The following is a 20,509-nucleotide window of genomic DNA, read 5'->3' as shown; positions in this document are numbered from 1 at the left end:
ATTGATGAAATAAGATTCGGTTGAGTTTATTTAATTTATGATTTATAATATTTTAAGCCATAATTAGTTTACATTCACATGGCTCTCTAATTTATTTTTCCATTGTGTTTTCTAAAAAAAAAAAATTGGTCTTTTAAAAATTAATTTTGTACATATGTCATATTTGACTAGATATGGGCAATTTTTTTTTTGGATAAACAAATAGATTTTTGCATACATCTAATCAATATACTTTTTGGTTTAAAGTTTGCCCCCACCTTCGGTAAATACCCGAAAAGCTACGGGAAACTAATTTTTTGCTCAAATATTCTAATTTTGATATGTTTTCTTATTTATTATTTTTAGTGGACAAGCTACTCTCAATGATTGAGGTAATTTTTTCATTTTTTTTTAGATTAAAAGGACAAAATAGGTGAACATGCTTTTTCTGTTTCACTTTCACAGAATCTTTATCTTGCTTCTGCTTTAAATGGCACAAGAAAATTTTCAGTTGTAGTCAATTTACGAAATAAATGGTCCAAATTGTGGGGGGAAAGGGAATACTGGCAATTCATTTGAGTATTTTTGGTAAAATAGATTTTTATTATTTATTAAAAAAGAAAAGAAAAATATTTTGATACACAATAATTGTCCTAACATGTTAAATATAATTTACCTGAGATCTAAGAGGCTTGGGATGGGCTTCGAGCTGTGAAAATAGCACAATTTTCCAAAGTTGGGAAAAATCCTGATGTATTTCGAAAAGTGTATTTGAAATACTTTATTAAATTTTTTATGATTATTTATTTTGGTAATAAATAATTTCTTTTTATAGAAGTAATTAGTTACAAAATATTGAAAGTAGAGAAAAAATATATATATTTTAGTATATAAAAAAAAAAATAGTAATAGTAATTTGGTAATAAGGAACAATATTGGAAAAATGTTCATTATTCACATAATCTTTAGTTATTTAAAAATATTTTTTAAAAGAATAACTTCTTTGTCTCTGAAGATTTTATTAAATTTATTTGTCTTTAGAGCTAAAAAAAAAAATTGGACTAATTATGAATTTTCACTACAAAGTTTCAAGTTTCTTCTTGGACAAAGAACAAATGACGGGCAAATTATAATTTTTTTTTTTAAACAAAATTTGAAACAATATATTTAAGAAAAAAAATAATTTTAAAGGAAAATAAAAATAAAAGAAAAACGACTTTCTTCATACTCCAATTATTTTAAAAGTAAAATTGGAAATAAAAAAAATAATAATAATCAGAAGTTAGGAGAGAGAAGGTATTCGTAATTACTCATCTACTTATAAGTAAGATTCAAAAAAAAAAAAAAAAACACCTTACGTGCTTAATATTTTATTTTTATCGTGTAATTTCACTTTCATCATAAATTATTTTTTAATGAAGTTAAAAAAAAAAAAAAAAAAAAAAAAAGTATATATATACAAGCCAAACAGAGCTTTATGCCTTGAGAGAATAAACTAAGATGCCCAAAACCAAGAAACAGGAATATCTAAATGTGATTCTGATCGGCTTATCCTAATTAAGCCTTCCATTTCCACCTCTTATTTCTCAAGAGTTCTTCCAATCTCCTCTCTCTCTAATGGACTCATCAGTTCACATCAAACCATTTATCGTTAAAAATCACCACCACCGTAGACATGCCTCTACCGCCGCCACCCACAACCGGCGACCATCACCACCTCCTTAAGCAGCCCCCCACATCCCTCTCCGATTTCATTTTCACAGCTTTCTCTCTCTTCCTCCTCTTCTCCTCTTCACCTAAACCTTACAATACCAATCTTTTCCACAAATTCCCACCCCCAATCTCTTTCCGATTAAACCCTCGTCGCTTTCTCATCATGTCCCAAACCAACCGCAGAAACCCTAATCACCCCTTCCCCTCCCCACAATCTCTATCCGATTGGCTCAAGCCACGCTTGCCTTCCGACTCCTTCGCTTCTTGGGGGGTCAAGCCCGGCACCAAGAACGTCCACAACCTCTGGCTCGAGCTCGCCGAAGGAGAGACCTTGCTCGCTGACTCCACCCCTCCGGTCCGGACCGTTGAGGTCGTTATCGTTCGAGTAATCGGCAAAGACGGTCGAATTCTCGTCGAATCTCACCAGGAATTATCTGATGGCACCGTTCGGAGCCGTTCACGGCCGTTGTCTGAAAAAATGAAACCCGGAGAGACTGTTGAATCAGCCATTACTCGGGCTGTAAAGGAAGAGCTAGGGTCGATAATTCGGAGTTCATTCGGCAATTTTGAGGATAGCGGCATTGTGAGGATATTACCTAACTCTTATCGGAAGAAGGTAGAGGAAAGGGTTTCGGCTTCGTACCCCGGATTACCGGCTTGTTATGTGTTGCATACTGTGGATGCTTGGGTGGACGGATTGCCGGATGGCGAGTTCTGCACCGAAGAGGAGGAGGAGTATCTGTATGAGGATTCTGATAGGAAGGAAATAGCTGAAACGGCAGTTTCTTGTAAAAAGCATCATTGGAAGTGGGTTGATCCTGAATTCGTTTGATTTTTGGTATTGGTGGTGGGTTTGAGTTCTCCCCCAACTTCATAGGTATTGCAATTTTTGTTCATGTTGCGGTTTACAATAATGTTTTCTTTGTCCCTTTAGTTTATGTTCATATTTTGAACATGAGAACAGATAACCTTGTACTAAGCATAGTTGAAATTAGATGTGGAATAACATGATTGCTTGATCAAGTTTGGTTTTGCATCTCTTCTTATCTTCTTATTCTAGTTGGTGCCCTCTTTTTTATTTTTTATTCTGGTTTCAATTATGACTACTTGGTTTGCGCCTTAACACTTGTTACAAGCATAGTTGCCAAGAAAATGTGGGAGTGGGAGTGGGAATGGGAGGGGAAGAGCAATATTTGTTTTCAAGTGTTGCTATAGTAAGGTTTGGTTGGAAATTTGATGTGTCAGTTCTTGGGGGAAAAATGTTGCAAGATGTAGTGTATGGAAGGCTTGGGTGAGCATAGAAACTAGAGAAGAGAGTATTGGGAAAGGCAAAAACTTTGTCTACCGTTCAAAACAAAATTAAAAGCTTAAAACAATTAGAAATTTTGCTTGGTTGACACTTATCTGAAAATTGAGTTAAAAAATCCCTAATTTTATATAATAGTCTTTTATTGTTTTCTAAAAACTATTTTCTGTTTTCAAAGAACTAAACCAAACAGTCATTTCTCATGAGTGTAATGGTGCAAGTCCTGCTTTGTTTTTCATCCTCTGTTGATATTTGTTGTCATTGGTTTTTCAGGTGGTATACCCCTCCTAAGATTAGGTGGGTTTTGAGTAGAAAGGGACTGAACTTTTGCTGTAGCTATGTCATTTGTCATGAGAAAGTTCAGTGGCAAAGACATCTACATTAGGATCACATAGTATGGTCCAAGAATGGGCAGGCAATGGCTCAATATGAGCGGTGTTGTGTCGTCTGTATAGATACTATAGGCTGATTAACATCTTTTTGGTGATGCTTAGTATCTTATCCTCCCTTCTTACCTGGTGGCTTTGGGGTTTTTCTGAATTGTACTCCTGGGGTATACCCCTTGTTTTTTTGTGCATTTTGTTTTTGAGTCGATCTTATTCTCAGCTTACGTACCAAAAAAAAAAAAAAAGTAATAATACTCTTTGAACAGGAAGATTTTGTCATCTGGGTCATTTATTTTGCTGGAATTTGTTAATTACACTTCTTAGGTAGAAACTGGACCACCTTTCTGCTAGTGCTGGGTGTTCTCTTTAATGGTCAATCCTTTTCAAGGACTTTCATTTACTGGAGTTTTGTCATCTTATACTCTTTTATGATGGATCATGTTTTAAATCATCCTCAGTTAGATCCCAATTGTTTGATAACTATTCTATAGTTTCTGATCTTCATTCTATGCTGGTTTGAGTTCTTTCTAAATATATATTTTTTGATAACTAAAGTTCTTTCTAAATATAATTCAAAGGTTTGGCAATTGCCTGTTTCATGTGACATCCAATTATCGCTGTTCTATACTGTCAGATATTTCTGTCATTTGCCACTATAGCAAACGATTGTCCAGTGATTCTCAGCTCCTGAAGAAGCCTCCATCTATGAGTGAGTGCGACTTCTCACTGCTTTTGGGTTAGAAAGAAGAAAATTTTCTACAAAATAAAGAATGTCTGTTAATAGGGTTATCACGTTGACTCTTTGTTGCGTGTAGTTGATTTTTTATATTGCTCTTGAAGGCGACAGCAGGAGATAAGTTGTGGTACAAAAAGAAAGAAAACGTTAAGCCTCAAAACGCATTATGAGATTGATGTGTATGCTGGGACCTGCTATTGATTATGACTGCCATTATCTAGGTACCAAAATGATAATACATAGCTTTAGCAGAATGGGAAACAAATGTGACTGGGTAATCTCACTATCCTCGCGATTATCTAGTGTTATGCCTATATAGGAATTTGGGAGGGAAAAATTGTTACTAACCTAGCTTTTGATATTATTTTGCACAAAAGCATTGCTCTCAAATTCAAATTGCAACCATATTCTAACCTCTTATCAGTTCGAATTTTTACTATTGTCCAGCAATTGGCCTTGATTATCCCACTATCTTGTATGTATTATTTACCTTTCATTAGCATTTATGCTTTGGAGATCTTTCCTGTAAAAAGTGCGTCCAAGGTCGTACCAGAGTCCTGGAATTGGGGTTTCCCTTTCATAGGGAACGCTTTCACCTGCTTCTTTTTCAAGAATGAAACAAATAAGAATGAACTTTCACACGCTAGATTTCCTTAGTATGTTTCATTGATGGTTTCACAACTTTTTACTTTTAAAGTTTAGATCAAATGGAAAATAACAAAATTCTTTTACTACTGGATTACTTTATAAAATGTTAACCGAACACTTGTCAGACATGGACATGTTCTACACTCTTAAAGATCCTGTGCTGACGTCTGAGTCCTCAACATAATTACTTCACCATTCAAAAAGGAAGGAAAGAGATTGTAATGCTTACTGCTGAATATTTACCTTGAAGTTCCAAATTTCCAGCATTCGGAGACTGGAACCACACAACCTGTAAATCATGCCCTTTCTTATTTCCTTACGGCACACAACCTCCCATTTGTACCCCAAATTAAATTTAAGAATTTTAATACTCAAAAGTTAGGTGCAAGTTAAAGTAACCACTGGTTCCACTAGCATGAGATCATCTCACAGAAGGCTATGAAACCAAGTCGAGATTCCTAGAAGAGCATCTCCCTTTCGATTTTTAGAAAAATCAGACAACCATGCGCCCCTTCAATCTGGAAAAATGTTATGTCCTATTCACTGTTCTCCGGTCTGTATTCTTGTTTCACTTGTTGTCGAAACTGCTACTACTATCAAATTTAAACCTTGAAGTTGTTTAGAGGTGAAAATAGGGAGCCATAAGATGTTTTCAGGTACTAGCAGATTTTGATGTTTATCTTGTAATTTGTAGGGATGTGTTAGGTAGGAATTCACTGGCTTTTGGAAAACATAGAAAGGCATTTGGCTTTTGAAAAATATGGCACTAGTTTTTCCTTTCTTTACTTCCTCTTTTCTCTTTTCTTTATTTTGTGTTAGTTTTATCTTTTAAGAAAGCAGTGGAGGAACTGTTTTTGTTGTCTTGTATCCTTGCCTAATCTTTTGGTAGACATCTACAGATGGTGGCTGCAATTGCAGATATCCAACCAACTGGTCCCCCAACTTGGGAAGTGGTTTATAAATTTTAGTACCTTTAAATTTGTAGTTTTATAAATAAAACCCAATTTTACTTAAAATTGATGTTACTAAAATGGCTCCATCATCCGCTAGGGGTTTGTATACCCTTTTTATATATATATATATATAACAGTTGGGTATATCCCATGATACCAATTAAACTTCATTTTGGCCCCCCATACGCTTTTAGGAAGATAGGCGAATACATGGACGGAACCAAAAAGCAAATCCTAAATAAATTATTGAGGTGAGTAATCATTCGCCTTGTGACAGTGACAGATTTTTAGCGAAAAGGGGGATAAATGGTGACTAATCTAAGTTTTGCTACAAAGGTAGATATAGTGGAATTAAGATTATATTTGTCTTTCTTATCAGAAACAAGGTGGAGAAAGGAAAAATAAAATTTATAATTTCCTTGACACTAGCCATCTCTATATCCTGGTATCAGAACACAGTGAGTACCCCTTAAACACCAGCCATATATAGGGAAATGATTATATGTATGTTCTGTATTTGCTCATTTATATCTAAACTGATTTTTGGGTTTTTTCAAAGCAAATGAAGAGGATTAAGGAGACCTGAGTTTTAATGTCCAGCAGTTTTGAGACTCAGGTGTCTTTGTGAGTGTGCAAGGTGTGCCTGGAGTTGTATATAGTCTACAATTATTAAAGGGAGAAAGTGTGACATGGAAATTGAAGGTTCCTCAGCCAAGAAAACAAGTGCTTTCCCGCCTTTTTGTTGTCTCTTTTCTTTGTGGATTCTCTTCTACCGTCAACCTTATCATCATCGTGGACTCTTTGCTAAGGCCAGAAAATAGCCAAAAGAAGGTGAAACATTTCCTCCTCAACCTTTCACTCTCAGACTCCACTGCAAAGACACTAAAGAACTTCTTTTGCTCTCTCAACGCATCACATGTAAAGCAATTAATCAAAGTCAGAATCACAAGAAAAAGGGAAGAGAAGATAAGAAAAACAATCAAAAAATAGCTTTCCATTATCATTATGATTATAACTTTCACTCCTATCATTCAGATATCATTAATTTACAAGCATTAACAAGCAAAACACTTAACAAGCCACAAACCAGCCAAAAATTAAACCATGCATAAATAGCTCACTAGATGCTTAACATGTTACTCAATAATCTTAGTAGTTCAAACTGTAGTAGAACACTGAGTCCCTTGCTTTGAACTCAATGGACCAGATGGGATGCTAGGTCCAAAGGGCATGACAGCAATACAGTGGACATTAATTCTGTACCTTCCAGAAACCCAAGTCCCTACCTTCCATCGAATCCTTCCGTCCATCTTCAGACTCAAAACCAGTTTCCCCGCTGTCTGATCACGCCCCACTTCGTAACCGAAAGATGCGGCAACAGGTAGGCCGGCTCCGACCAAGGATGCCGTCAGCAAATTGATGTCTTCATGCCCTTGATAGAAAGGAGGAAGAGAAGTATCAGCAGTTATCTGTTGACCTTTGTAAGAGGCATAGACTTGTAGCTTGTCGTAGTATATGCCAACTTTCTCATTTGGGTTCTTGGAGAGTAAAGTGAGTTGGATGGAGGAGTTGAGAAGGTGAGGACCTGAGAGGTTGAGTTGGTAGATATCGACTTCTTTGAGGGAGAACTCAGGCTTGGTTGGGTGTAGGAGAAACCAGACAAGGAAGATGAGTGAGAGAATTGAGAGAAAAAAGGTGGAGAAGAAATAGAATAGCTTCTTGTAGAACTTGTTGACCTTCAATCCTTTGTCAGCACAGTGTTTGGGAGATTTTGTGAGAACTTGAGACATTTGCAGTAGAGAGAGAGAGAGAGAGAGAGGGAGGAACCAGAGAGAGGGAGGGAGGGAGAGAGAGGAATTTTACAAGGCTAATGAAAGTGGGAGAATGGGATTAATAAAGGGTAGCACTGGGAAGCAGAAAGCAGCAATTATTGTGTTGTTGCTACTTTTGACTGGCAGTTCCTCCCAGTGGTGGAAGGCTGCTGTGAGAGAGATTTACTTCCCTATTAACTTCTTAAATGTACCTTTAAATCTTGGGGATTAATTTTCTTCCTTGTAAATTGTTTGATGGACCCGCTAAAATATGCATCTTAACCATTGGATTGGTGAACCACTCTTGCTTAATAGGACATAAACTCAAGTGTGAACAAGGAGAGTATGTGAGACAAGGTTAATCTTTTTCAAAAGCAAAATAGCATGCCAGATTGTGGTATTTACCATTTATTAGCCTGTAGGTGTAAAAAAATTATATAACTGCATAAAGTTCGAGACACAAAAAGTTGTATTTTACTTTTTTTTTTTTTGTAGGTTTGTGTTCAACACCCAAGTCTGACTAAATGCCTGACTAGTTTGTTAATAAACTGCAGAAATGAGCATGTTTTTATGACATCCCTTAAATTAAGTTAATCTACCGTGCTGTGCGTTGCATTTGTATGTTAACTTTATATTTCAATATGTTGTGATCCATTGTTTTACATTTCTGAACTAAAGTTCAACCTTAGTGGCAAGCAGAAGATGGTATTGTGGGTTCATACTCTTTATTGTTTCCATGATGTTGATGTTGTGAATTTCCCTAATAGGGTCACTTCACATCATGAATATGCATGAGATTTCTTATCAGGTTTTTGGAGTATACGCTTTATAAAAATTTTAATTTTTATATACCTTGATGATTGATGAAATAGATATACCAGTATATCTATCTGTTGAGGAATCAGATGGGAAGCACTTTCAGAATAATTGAGAAGGAAGTGGAGGCTTAAAAGTGGTAAGAGATAGAGTAGCCAAATAGGCTTTTCTGTTGATTGGAGATGAGTGAGAAAATGGTGCAATGTTTGAATAGCATCTGTTTTTTCCACCTATCCCCTTCTGGTAAATAGAAATTGCTGTCATGACAATTAGTTATGTGATAAATTAGTGGTGTAACAATGTGTAGTTTATATTAAATTAGAGTTTTGAAGTTGTGGGTGTTTGTTTATTTTATTGATCTGTGCACAAAAAGAGCTCAAAAGAGGAGGAAGACATGGAGAATCTTTAAATTTTGGACTTTTTGGAACCCCTCTGAGAATCTTCCATCTCCTAGTAGGGGTTAATGAGTCTTTTACAGCCGTTACTTTTATGTTAAGAAAAGGGTACAATTGGTAGTACATTAGTTGCTGAATCTCAGCCTTTCGATTTAATCGAGAACACTTTGGTGGACCATCCATCACCCTCATTCTATGCCGTTGGATGGTGTTCTGTGTCATTCAATATTTTCATGATATGTTCGATAAAGTTATAATGGGACCCTTCAAGTTCAAGTTGGGATCTCCAGGAGAATATTACAGTCCTGGTAAGCAAATCACCGGGAAAAAGAAAAGGAAAAGGAAAAAGAAAGTGAGTTTGAAATTAAGGGGTCGTTGTATTTCTTTTAGAATTTCAAGTTTTGAGCCCTTCAATTAGTGAAAGTTGGTGTACCCCATCATCTTTACTGATCTCTCCTCCGATATGTTTTCTTTTTTAAAACTTTGCATATTTTTCTTTGCTTTTGGGGCCAAAGGCAGGTCCATATCATTTGTTTATGATATCAACATGGTGAAAAGAATTGGGGCTTTCCTTGTTATTCAATTTTAAGGGGTTGTATGTGGTCAGAATGTTGACATTGCTTGGCTTGTTTGGTCACCTTCAGCCAGTTTGGTTCGCCGGATACAGGTCTCTGAGGCACCATGCTCTCCAAAATTTGAACCTTGGAGTGTGTAACCATAGCCATGTCCGAATAACGTGTTTATTTCATCTCAGAAAGGCCGGACAGACTTTAACTTCCGTTATTATTTTGCACAATGTGGTAGTTTTCGTGCTTATCGGTCTAAGTTGCTTAATTGTTTATTTTGAAGTGAGGACGTAAATTGGCGGAGGAAGAGTGGATATTTTCACGTTTGAAAGGATAATGATTCGGCTGAAATTTTAATTCTTGTGGAGTAAGCCATGGGGGAGAATCTTTAAATTAAATTTTCAGCTTGGCGGACCATTTTCCAAGATGGTTCTTTTAGTGGAGTAACATTATTCAGAGATTCAGAGAAAAAGCTCAATACCCGTGAATTGAATTGTTGTGAAGCCTTTGGATTTTATTGTACTTGCATCAACTTTAATAATACAAACACCTTGTAGAAAATTTCAAATGTGACATATCATCCTTCAATTTTTGGGTTGTGCGGGAAAGTGCCTTGAAAGGCCAATAGAGCAAAATTCATGTTCTTAAGCGTAAATTTGCCGTACCACAAATATAAATATAACAAAATAAAAATGACATACATTAGAGGAAATAATTTTTTTAGAGCACAACAAAAAATATAAAACGAAACATGCCGAACAAAAGCAATTACAAATAGGCGATTTCACTTGCTATATTAAATACTGAAAGTTTACTGTGAAAATAAAGCTTCAGCTCTTTTACATTATTTGACAATAATGATTTTACCATCTACAGGTTTCACTGTTCTTTCCCGCTTATATCCATACAAAACACTTGTAATTTATGTGAAGCAACGAAGATTGCAGGCCAAACAGTTTACACAAGATATTGCAAAAATGGTGTCAGAAGCTGTAATTTCAAGATTCATGCTTGGCTTACATTGTAGGTAAAGTCTGATGAAAGAATTTGAGTTACACCAAGTACAAGACCTAAGTGATGCATGAATCACAGAAAGACTGTACCTATATATGGACTATGAAGAGAAGGAAAAATTGGAATAGCTCGGGAAGGGCCTCATAAAATGCCAGGAATTCATTGTTAAAATTATATTGATAACCTGCAAGGGATGGATAATAATCCCTTCAATATGGAGAGCTGAACGAGCAAGTGAAGCTAGAAGCCTTGGATTTCCTCGTACTTTCTATCACCATTCTGTTGCTTGAGCTTCAAGAATACCGGAGGAGGAAGGTATTGATCATGGATCCTTGTGCTGCTCTGTTATTGAAGTTGCTGTCAGTAACTAGCCCTCCCTATGCACTTGACGAACAAACTGTCCTTTCACTCTGGGACGCTGTTCTGCAAGTTTTTTTCTGCTTTCATATCGTACCTGAAAACATAATTGAAACCAACAATGAGGATTATAAAAAAACATTTGGCATCTGAAAATTTTCAGTAAGAGTAACATATCCTCTTTCATCCATGTTGAACATTAAGGTGGATTATCCATTTGGGGCTCCCAAAAAGTGCTGTGATGATTCTCTGAAACTTATTTACAAGAAGAATCAACATGAGGCACTTTGACCCAAGGAAATCCCTAAACCATTTCCTAATCAACCGCTAGGCAGAGCCAATAATAGTCTATGTGACCGTGTATCCAAAACCCGGGTGAAAATAGGATTATAGCGGATGGAAGAGCATGTATTAGTAACAACGACATTTTATAATTCATTATCATGATGATGGTATACCTTCTTCTCATAACATCTATCTTTCCGCTTCAAGCGGAATTTTGCAAGAGCAGCTTCTCTTTGGACAGATGGGTGAGAGTATCCATCATGTATCAAGAAAAATTCTTCATTCCCGCTCTCTGCAGCAGTCCTGACAGTAGGAATTGAATTTACATTGTCATTGCTTCCACAACCAAGGTGGTTACGAGGACTTCCAGCATCATTACGGGAACTACTACTCGCACTTGGATCAGAGGCAGAAAAAAAATAAGCCCAATCCTCCAAAGTTTCCAATTTGTGCCCCTGCTTGTGCTCAGACTGGTTGGTGGAATTGTTGGTGTTTTGATCCTGCAGATCATGAAACTGTTGCGCTTTCCTTGTTTCAGGATTGGAAAGATAAAATGGATTTGCTTGAAAGGAGGGTTCCTGATGGCTAGCTGAACCAGGACCCCGCGATGGCAAGAGGCCTGACCCTGTGCTAAACGTTGGTGACGCTGCAGAACCATGGGCAGCATAGAGACACTCAAACCTTGTACCTCTCAGTGGAACCGAGACAGGAAATACTGTGTGTTGAGGGCATGATGGTGCAAATTTAGCATGTCCAGATTTATTAGCAAATGGAGGGACCATATTTCTTTGAGCACTTAAAATGGCACGATGATTATCAAAGTTGTAATAAGGAGTGTGACTAGATAACTGTTTATCAACGGTCGTTCCATATTCTTCCTTTTGATTACTAACACTAGCGGATGCTGCATTTAGGGGCTGCATTGCCATGTGACTATACCTGCATTAAAAGCATGATAAACTTAGAATAAAATTCCAGAATTCATGTTTCATAATTTTTCAACATTCTGCTTTGGAACCTACCCAAAATAATAATAATAATAATAAATAAATAAAAACCTGCTTCCCAGAACACTAAAGTATGATAAATTTAGAATATGTTATATTAACTAGAATTAACTTCTTTTTTTTAGTTTTTATGGTATTTACTAAAAAGTGAGAACTCAAAACCTTGTAACAGTTTTAAGATGTTATGTCCACTTATGACATTTTTCAAGAGGAACTATCAATTTTCTGTCATTAGAACAGAAAAGAATAGAAAACCTAAAGTTGCATAATTGTTTCAGTTAGTGAGAAGCATGAAGCAGGGGCCAATACAAAACAAAGTATGACACAATGAAATTACTTCTATACTAGAGTCGAACATTTGGAGCACATAAAGATTCAAGAAACAAACAATTTAACAGATATAGACATAAAACAACGAAAGTGTTTGCCTTGAACACTTGATTTGTCTTAAGGTTGCTCAAGGTTCTCTTGTGATAGAATCACAACTCTGAAAAGAAAAGTCCTATTCTTAACAGCTACGTAGTAACTCAACTGAATTTAACAAAGCCATTTCCCAATCATTTGGGATTGGCTACCAGCTTCCTAGCAGGAAAGGAAAATCTGTTTTTGTAGCAGGAGTGTTGCTTAATATAGGATGTTCCTTCAACTTAGGCTTGTTATCAAATTTATACACACACATCCACATGACTATTTTTTAAAAATCAATGAAATAGGCAAGAGATGCAGTCACTTGCCAATCAAATTATCTACTGGTTCCGTATTAATCACCAAAATGAGTGTCACGTATATTACAAAGTGATAAAGAGAATGAAGAACTGGAAAAAGAAACTCACTGTAAAAAGCCTGAGGCATCAGAGTGGTTCGATGTATGCCTATCATTAATAAATCCATTCGCAGAACCGCTAGGATGAGATCTCCTCAAGGACAGACCCCTTAGTGGCGAAGAATCAGACTTGCTTATACCATTATGTGAATCAGAGCCACCATAACTGGATTTTGGATTCTTATCAAATGATCCAATCAGGTCGGCAGTTTCTCTAGAAGAGTTGCCAAGAGCATGACTATTATCACAAGCCTCAGTAATGCTAGCATGCTCTTCTTGACTTCTAGGTTCTACCTCTTCTCCCTTGATCATTGTATAGACATCTTTGCAAGCAGCTGCTACTGGTCCTAATCGAGTAAATGTATCCGCTAATTATCATATGCTTTTAATGATAAAGCAAGAGAGAAATTATGAAGATTGAGCATAATCCGAAATTGAAAAAACGAGTGTTTTACCGTCTGCTTCACCATTATGTCTCAGCATTTTCTTCACACATTCTTTGCGCGTCTCTATGTTCATGTCACTGGCAGGAGATTTTCTGCACTTCGGCTGTGAGAGGTCCAGCATATTTTCCATGCACGCTCTCTCAGCTTTCAATTTTGGCCTTGTACAAGAGCTCTGCACAGAGAAAAAAAACACCCCTCAACATGAACATTAGGTAGCCAACCCATAGCTGAAAAGAAATTCCTTTCCCATGAGGAGCCTCCGAGAGAAAAATGCAGAAGCACATTAAAACCACTTCAAGGACATCAGCATGCAACATGTAAATAAAATCATTTAATATAGTTTTTAGTGAGGCAAATTTGTACTAGAAGCATAAAAATATGGTTACAAAACATTAGTGTGTACAAGACTACTCACTGCAGACCAACCACTAGTCCCACAATCAAAAGAAGTACAAACAACAGAGACTAGTACATGACTGATGCAATAGTTATTGCTTGTTGACTTTAAAAAATAGAAGAAAGATGAAGAAGCAGCGAAGAAAGAGGAGGGGAGAAAAGGGGAGAGAGATGGGGAAAGAGCGAAAGAATGAAAGAATCCTTTCATCTTTCCACCACATTCTATTTATACTAAAAAGTTTCAGAAATTACATATAAGCACCCAACATTTTACAAGTAATAACAAATAAGCCCCTGACAACATTGCTCACTCACAAAAAAGATTACTATACACAGCACGCTCTAGATGTGAGCTCTTTCTCACATCAAGACTCACAAGTCACAACTATAAGACTTGTAAGACGTAATTAACTATTTCTCAGCCACCTATGCACCAGAGCTCAAGATCAGGAGCCAAATCAGATCAAAAAGAAAGAAGGTTTCATCTGCTCCAAGCCTAGGAAATCACAGCAAAGGCAAAGCTACTTCAGTAGCTTTGAGCCCATTGAGTAAGCAGGTCCCCTTTTTTGAAGATCAGGAAAAAGCATTACCATATAAGGAGGCAATCAGTTACGGAAGCTTTGCTTCTAGATTAATACTGAACAAAATTTTCCACAAAGCAGGGACATTTCTAAGAAGGAGTTGTGTCAGGCAGAGCTGGAGGTCATCAAAGCATTTCCACACAAGGAGGTAGGCAATCAGGAAGCTTTGCTTCTAGAATGCCAGGTGTAAATTTAAAAAAGTAGGGACAACTCCAAGAAGCACCGTGTCTGTGTAATAAACGCGTTGAACACAAACACTTGGACACTTCCATACATGTGTTCATGTAAGCAAAATTATGTCTAGCAATAATTAATATAACTTTATTTATTTCATTAAACCAAGATAAATGGTTATCCGTGTATTTAAATGAGGTTGCACTTTATTTGACAGAGGTGCACCGCCCCATATCAACACATAATTTTATTAAGAGCTTAAAACTATACCCTCATAAATGCAGAGAACTGTATTGATTGATTGAACCAATACATCTCTCAATGTTTAAAGAACAATGGTCCCAGCACTCACTATACATACAAACAGAGAGGAGGCCTGGAGCCCATCATCCACTTTTGCAAGTAAAGAAGAGGGTTAAAGAATGCCTGCTTAGAACTTGATTTCAAACAGAAGTTATGCCTTAGATCGCGAGTTTAAGTTCATCTTGAATTTGCTTATGATTCAAACACCTTGGATTTGTCCATATTTTTTAAACAAAAAATTTCAGAAACATGTCCAACACTTGTTGAATGTGTGCCAATTGTCACTAAAGAACCTTAAATATTGGATAATAATATATTTTTAGTATTAAAAAAAGTATAATTTAAAGAAAATCAAATTGAAGTTTTATACAAAATTTTGACCACATTTGACCCCAAAAAAAAAGTGTTATTGAAGGAGTGGGCATGAGAGTAAGATAGGAATCATCAAGTTAGATGTGTAGATTATACATATACAACACAATCGTATTTATTTCTTTATAAAGTCTTTTTCTATGCGTATGCAACAGGGATGATTATAACTATATGATTTGTAAGTTATAAATTTCATGTTACAATCATATAATATTAATTATCTGTATATAATATAATTTTTATATATATATATATATATATATATATATATATATCTTATTCCTCATGTTCTCGCCCTCATCCATGTCCAAATTTACAATTTATTATAGCAATGTATCCACAGCATGTCATGTCGTGTCATATGTGTCCATATCTAGGCTTGTTAGCTTGATGGCATACAACTAGTGGAAGAAAGTAGAAGGCTCTAGGAGAGAAAATATGAATGGACTATCTGGAAATAGATTTTAGAGTTTAGACTAATATGATTAATACCATTCATTAAGAATTATGCCCATCTTCAATTGGATCCTTCTACCAAATATCATTAGAGGCAAAAGATGGAGATTTTATACCGAAGGAAATGGTATTTTTTCTTGCAGTGACGTCATATGAATTTAAGTAAAACAGATTGTCTAGATAATGAGAATTACTACCTGAGCATCACTTCCTTTCTCAATGTGCTCCCTATTTCTCTGAATGCATGCCATAAAACCACTTGACTGATTACTAGCAGCATTGTTTTCAGCCATGGCTTCAAACTTTTTTTGTGCAACGCTCTCATCTTGGGTTCCATGTCCACCACCAGTTGCCTAATAAAACAATACAAACAAACAAGTTATTTTTTAAATTACCAAGAAGACAAAACAAAATTTTTGGAGAACATAAGGATCAAGCGTACAGCTTGTCTTCTCCAAACATGCTGCCACAAAGTCCTCAGTTCATTTTTCCTGACAGGCTTGAGAAGTAAGTCAGCAGCACCTCTCAACAAGCACCTATAAGCCATGCTAAGTGAATCGTTTGAGGACATCACTGCATGATGAGAAACAAATATCAAAACTACAGTACTTTTGGTAAGTTAAAAGTATAGATAGAACAAAATATTCAGATAAGTGAAAATTCAAGTCAATGAAGCACGACCACAAGTTGCATTGATCATATAATACTTATAACAGGAATCTTTTTGCAGATCTCATGCTCCATAATCAAGGTAAGAAGGGCGAATCCAGATATTGATGGCAGCTCCACTTCTGTCAATATTAGGTTGATGTTGTAAGGTCTTCCCTGCAGTAGCTCCCATGCCTTTAAGCCATCAGAAACAGCAGCAACTGCTCAAATTGAAAAAAGGAAAATTGTTTTCAGTTCCTAGTAACAGATCTAAGGGAATTTACTTCAAAAAGCCTATGTTGGGAGGAGTTGGACCGTAAGGGGTAGGATAAAACACGCCTTTGTTGAAGTGTTATGTTGGTATGTGTATTCTTAATTGATTCGATACATAAAAATATTTACAAACTCAAAAAGGCCTTGAACCAATCAAGCAGTCACTTACATTGAGCTAAAAAGGATGCGACTTAATAAGAGTTGTGAATTGTGATACTGTAAAGGCCAAAAATTATGTAGATGTCATTAATAAAATCAGACTACACTGTCATGTTTTAACCAAAGATAACGACTTTTTTGAAAAACCAAAGTGACAAAGTTAAGAGAAATTACACCTAGAAAGGAGTGTGCGAGTAACCATGACTTTGGAGGATTTCCATGCAGTCACAGCAAATTATGGGGCACTGGCCTCTTCTATCATCAATAGAACAGTTGTGATTTCCTAATTGGAATATTGAAGTTAAGACTAATAGATTCTTAAGCCATCAGAACATTATAACACTTACTGATGCAGTTACCGGTATAACATGCTTTTTACTTTTTACACGCACTGAGCTTGGTAAAGCCCTTCAAATTCCCTCCAAGTGAAAAAGTTAAACCTTGCCTAATTTGACCATTCAATAGTTTGATTCAGTAACAGCTTCTGCCATGGTCCAACAGCCCTTTTCAATGCACCGAATACAAGGACAAGATCAATTCGATGTGATGGAACAGTAAACTCTAGATCCTGAGTTCACAAGAAATAGTAATTATCTACTGCTAGTTGGATGAGGAAGTATTAGTACACTTGAGATTATTAGGAATGTGAAAACATTTACCCCTGTTGACACTGTTTTGCAACTGAGAACTGGTAATCAAAAAGAAATCTAAGGCAGGGACTTCTCTTAGGAACACAATTTCTCGACTTGCTTATCGACTTATTTCCTTTTCCGAAATCATTTTTTGAGAAATTTAAAATTTTTGACCTCATATAAGCATGAGATGAAACAAACTATTGGGAAAACTTTTTTTCTCTTCTGTATTTCCTTTCTTTTTCATTTTCCTCTCCCTCAATGAAAACCAAACAAAGCCCTACATATCTAAATGTGGATCAAATCCTAGAGATCAAGGCAATACTACCAGCTTTCCCATTGACTGTCAAAGTTGAGGAAACCCAAAATCGAAGCAAATAATATATTTTTTACATCCGAGTCCTAACAAGTCCTTTGATTGAGTTTTAAATATAATAAAATAAGAACAAGCATTTTTACAAGCATAAAGGTTACAATTGATTTACTTTGCTTCTCGCCACAACCTTTATCCTTATAAAAACTCAATGACAACAAATTTGAGACTAAAGAAGAACAATTATCAGACAACTCAACTAAATTAAACCATACAAAATCCACACACACACATAGTACATAAATGCATGAATTAATAACCTTTGTAATTGCATTTCCTGAGAAGTGCGGAGATAATGTGTCGAGTAGAATCGTCTGCTTCAACCAACAAGACTCTTAGAACCACCGGAGGCATAAACCTCCGCCGCCGCACAACAGACCCACCTGACTCTTTCTCTTCCAATTCCATGCTGCTTTCTTCACTGCTCACCACTACTTCACCCATTTTTTTTCTCTCTCTCCCCCCGCTCTACCAAATTAATCAAATACTACATCATACCAAGTAGAAAAAGGAAAGTGTGAAAATGTCTCATCCATCCCTCAGCCCTGGGACTTAACAAATTTTCAGGTAGAAGAAGAAATATCTGAAATTCAGAGGAAACCACGGAAGGAGGACAGAGGAGGAGCAAAACCACCCAGTTGGTAACCGCCTCACTCCAACCACAAGCCCAAATGGACGACAATATATTGGGTAACGGTTACCCAAAATGTGTTGCCAGACTTTTTATCAACACAAAGATAAGTATTTCGTGTACTTCCTACATAAGAGACCTAATACCAAATCGAAAGTGATTTTTTTTTTTTTTAATCTAATTTTGAGAGAGCGTAATATTTAATATATATATATTTTAAAATTATTGTAGCAGTAGGAAATAAATTTTTAAATATACCCTTTTTAGGATAAATTCACATGAGCTTTTATCAAATTTTAATTATTTTTATAATTTCAAGATAAGAAAGGTATATTATAAATATTAAAAAAATAGCACTTTAGATTTTGAACGACAAGGATAAAAATGAAAATGTGGAAACTTTTTGTGGGATGAAAGGAATAATATTTTTCATAAAAAATATATATATAAATTCTGAATATGTATTAAAATTAAAATTTATAAAATTAGAGAAAATTTTAAGTAAAATTAGAGTTTTGAAATTAAAATTAGTGTAATTGAAAAAAAAAAATTAATTCAATCTTATGAGTTACTTTTTTTTTAATTTTAATACTCTAATTTCATTCCACCAAATATATAATTCAATTTCATTTCTAGGGCTTTAAGTTTAGTAGAAGCAAATAGATTATTTTTGTTCATTGTTAACTTGAGTCTTTTTCTTGATTACCGATAAAGTTGAAGGAAAATAATCATCAAATGTAGTAACTCTAAAAATAAATAAAATACACGCAGCCGTACTCCTTTTTCTTTAAAAGGACATAAAATATCTCTAATATTTAAGTGTGTGGCCCAAATCGGCCACGTGGACCCTTTCTCTGGTAAAGAAAGCTTAAGTGTCATGCCAACCTCTTTTGTTTGGTTTGGTCTGGTTCTATCCATGCTACTAACTAGTGGTGCAAAGTTGTTTATGATTCAAAACATGAATGCATATATACATATACATATAAATATATACACCCATACAGCAGTACATAATCATAAGATTTGTGATATATATATATATATATTTATTTATACATACACCCATACAGCAGTACATAATCATAAGATTTGTGATATATATATATATATATATATATATATATATATATCATTTCATATAATTTTTTTTTATTGATAAAAAATACACGAGAACTCGAACTTTTATCGGCAAACTCTCACTCTCTATTTTAAAAAATAGATGAAATATCACTTAAGTTGCGATAAAAAGGCCCCGTTTGGCATGCGTTTTGTTTGTACTGTTTTTATTTTTGAACTGTTATAGTGTCGATTTTGACAACAAAAATATGTTTAATATGACCTTGTTTTATTTTACACAATACTAAAACACTTCGTGAACAGTGACTCAAAACCAAAATATCAAAAAGTTATTTTTTCTTATGTTGACAATTATTCATGGCCCAAAATCATAACATTAGCGTAAAATAAGGCCCAAGTTTCTACCGTAAAACATTATTCCCAAACATGCTTTCGATTTTTTTCTAAAACACTCCTACAGGAAAAACATTATTTCTATTTTAACCAAAAACAAGACGCGTAAAACGAAATACATGTCAAACCGACCATTAATAGTTCTTATGATTATTCAAGAATGCATCTAACAAACTAGCAATATACAACAAGATTTAGTGAAAAAGCGTGACGTATTATATGCATAGGTTATAATTTTTTTTTAGTTTCTATATCAGTTTCAAACTTAATGAATTATACTTGGATTATTTACTTGAAATATATATAATAACATGTTAAACATTTTATTTATTATATACAATGAAAAATTCTACACTTAACAAATTGTTTATACAAAATTTTATATTGAGTTTAATCATTTTATTATAGGAAAAAAATTAAATAATTTGCAACTATAATAATATAAGTAGTAATTAACCTATCATTTCATTTTAAGAAAACAGTGTAATAACCATTATTGTAACAAATTAATAATTTATATTTTTTTTTTCTGAATTTTTTACCTCCACTTTTATATTAACATCATATTAACACATATTGATAGGTATCAAGCATTATACACTATTATGTTTTATGTTTGTGTGTTATCTTTACTTTGAGCACATGTTGTGGGTGATGAGATATTATTTATTTCTGTTTCTGAAGTTATGGTATATGCCAAACATTTCCGAAAAGCTGTATGAGGACTATGTATGTACTCGCCGAGACTGTGAAACAGACTGTACTCGTTTTGTGGTTGGGTTGCTGAGAAAGCTGGAGCT

General features: G+C 35.1%; 3 protein-coding genes across 4 annotated transcripts; 1 reads left to right on the top strand and 2 right to left on the bottom strand.

The window, feature by feature from the left end:
• Positions 1 to 1,458: 1,458 nt before the first annotated feature.
• Positions 1,459 to 2,730, top strand: LOC132312820 (uncharacterized). The gene has a single exon (XM_059811343.1). It carries the CDS (start codon positions 1,655 to 1,657, stop codon positions 2,522 to 2,524), a length of 870 nt encoding a protein of 289 aa, XP_059667326.1. The 5' UTR covers positions 1,459 to 1,654; the 3' UTR covers positions 2,525 to 2,730.
• Positions 2,731 to 6,688: 3,958 nt separating this feature from the next.
• On the bottom strand, positions 6,689 to 7,613 carry LOC132312818 (NDR1/HIN1-like protein 26). The gene has a single exon (XM_059811341.1). It carries the CDS (start codon positions 7,509 to 7,511, stop codon positions 6,879 to 6,881), a length of 633 nt encoding a protein of 210 aa, XP_059667324.1. The 5' UTR covers positions 7,512 to 7,613; the 3' UTR covers positions 6,689 to 6,878.
• A 2,466-nt stretch (positions 7,614 to 10,079) lies between these two features.
• On the bottom strand, positions 10,080 to 18,337 carry LOC132312817 (two-component response regulator-like APRR5). Of its 2 annotated transcripts, XM_059811338.1 has the most exons (8): positions 17,869 to 18,337; positions 16,231 to 16,392; positions 15,966 to 16,096; positions 15,721 to 15,876; positions 13,251 to 13,413; positions 12,806 to 13,142; positions 11,139 to 11,904; positions 10,080 to 10,777 (listed from the first exon to the last, which is right to left on the bottom strand). In XM_059811338.1, exons 1-8 carry the CDS (start codon positions 18,050 to 18,052, stop codon positions 10,691 to 10,693), a joined length of 1,986 nt encoding a protein of 661 aa, XP_059667321.1. In that variant the 5' UTR covers positions 18,053 to 18,337; the 3' UTR covers positions 10,080 to 10,690. The 2 variants fall into 2 exon arrangements, with proteins under 2 accessions (XP_059667321.1, XP_059667323.1); XM_059811340.1 differs by lacking the exon at positions 17,869 to 18,337 and having other exon boundaries at positions 16,205 to 16,364.
• Between the last annotated feature and the right edge of the window lie 2,172 nt (positions 18,338 to 20,509).

The sequence above is a fragment of the Cornus florida genome, unplaced genomic scaffold, assembly GCF_030987335.1.
Source record: "Cornus florida cultivar Cherokee Brave unplaced genomic scaffold, ASM3098733v1 CherokeeBrave_3.0.0_Hap2_Chr06, whole genome shotgun sequence".
NCBI lineage: Eukaryota > Viridiplantae > Streptophyta > Magnoliopsida > Cornales > Cornaceae > Cornus > Cornus florida.
Note: the sequence above shows the minus strand (reverse complement) of the source record. Positions and strands in the feature narration are given on the sequence as shown.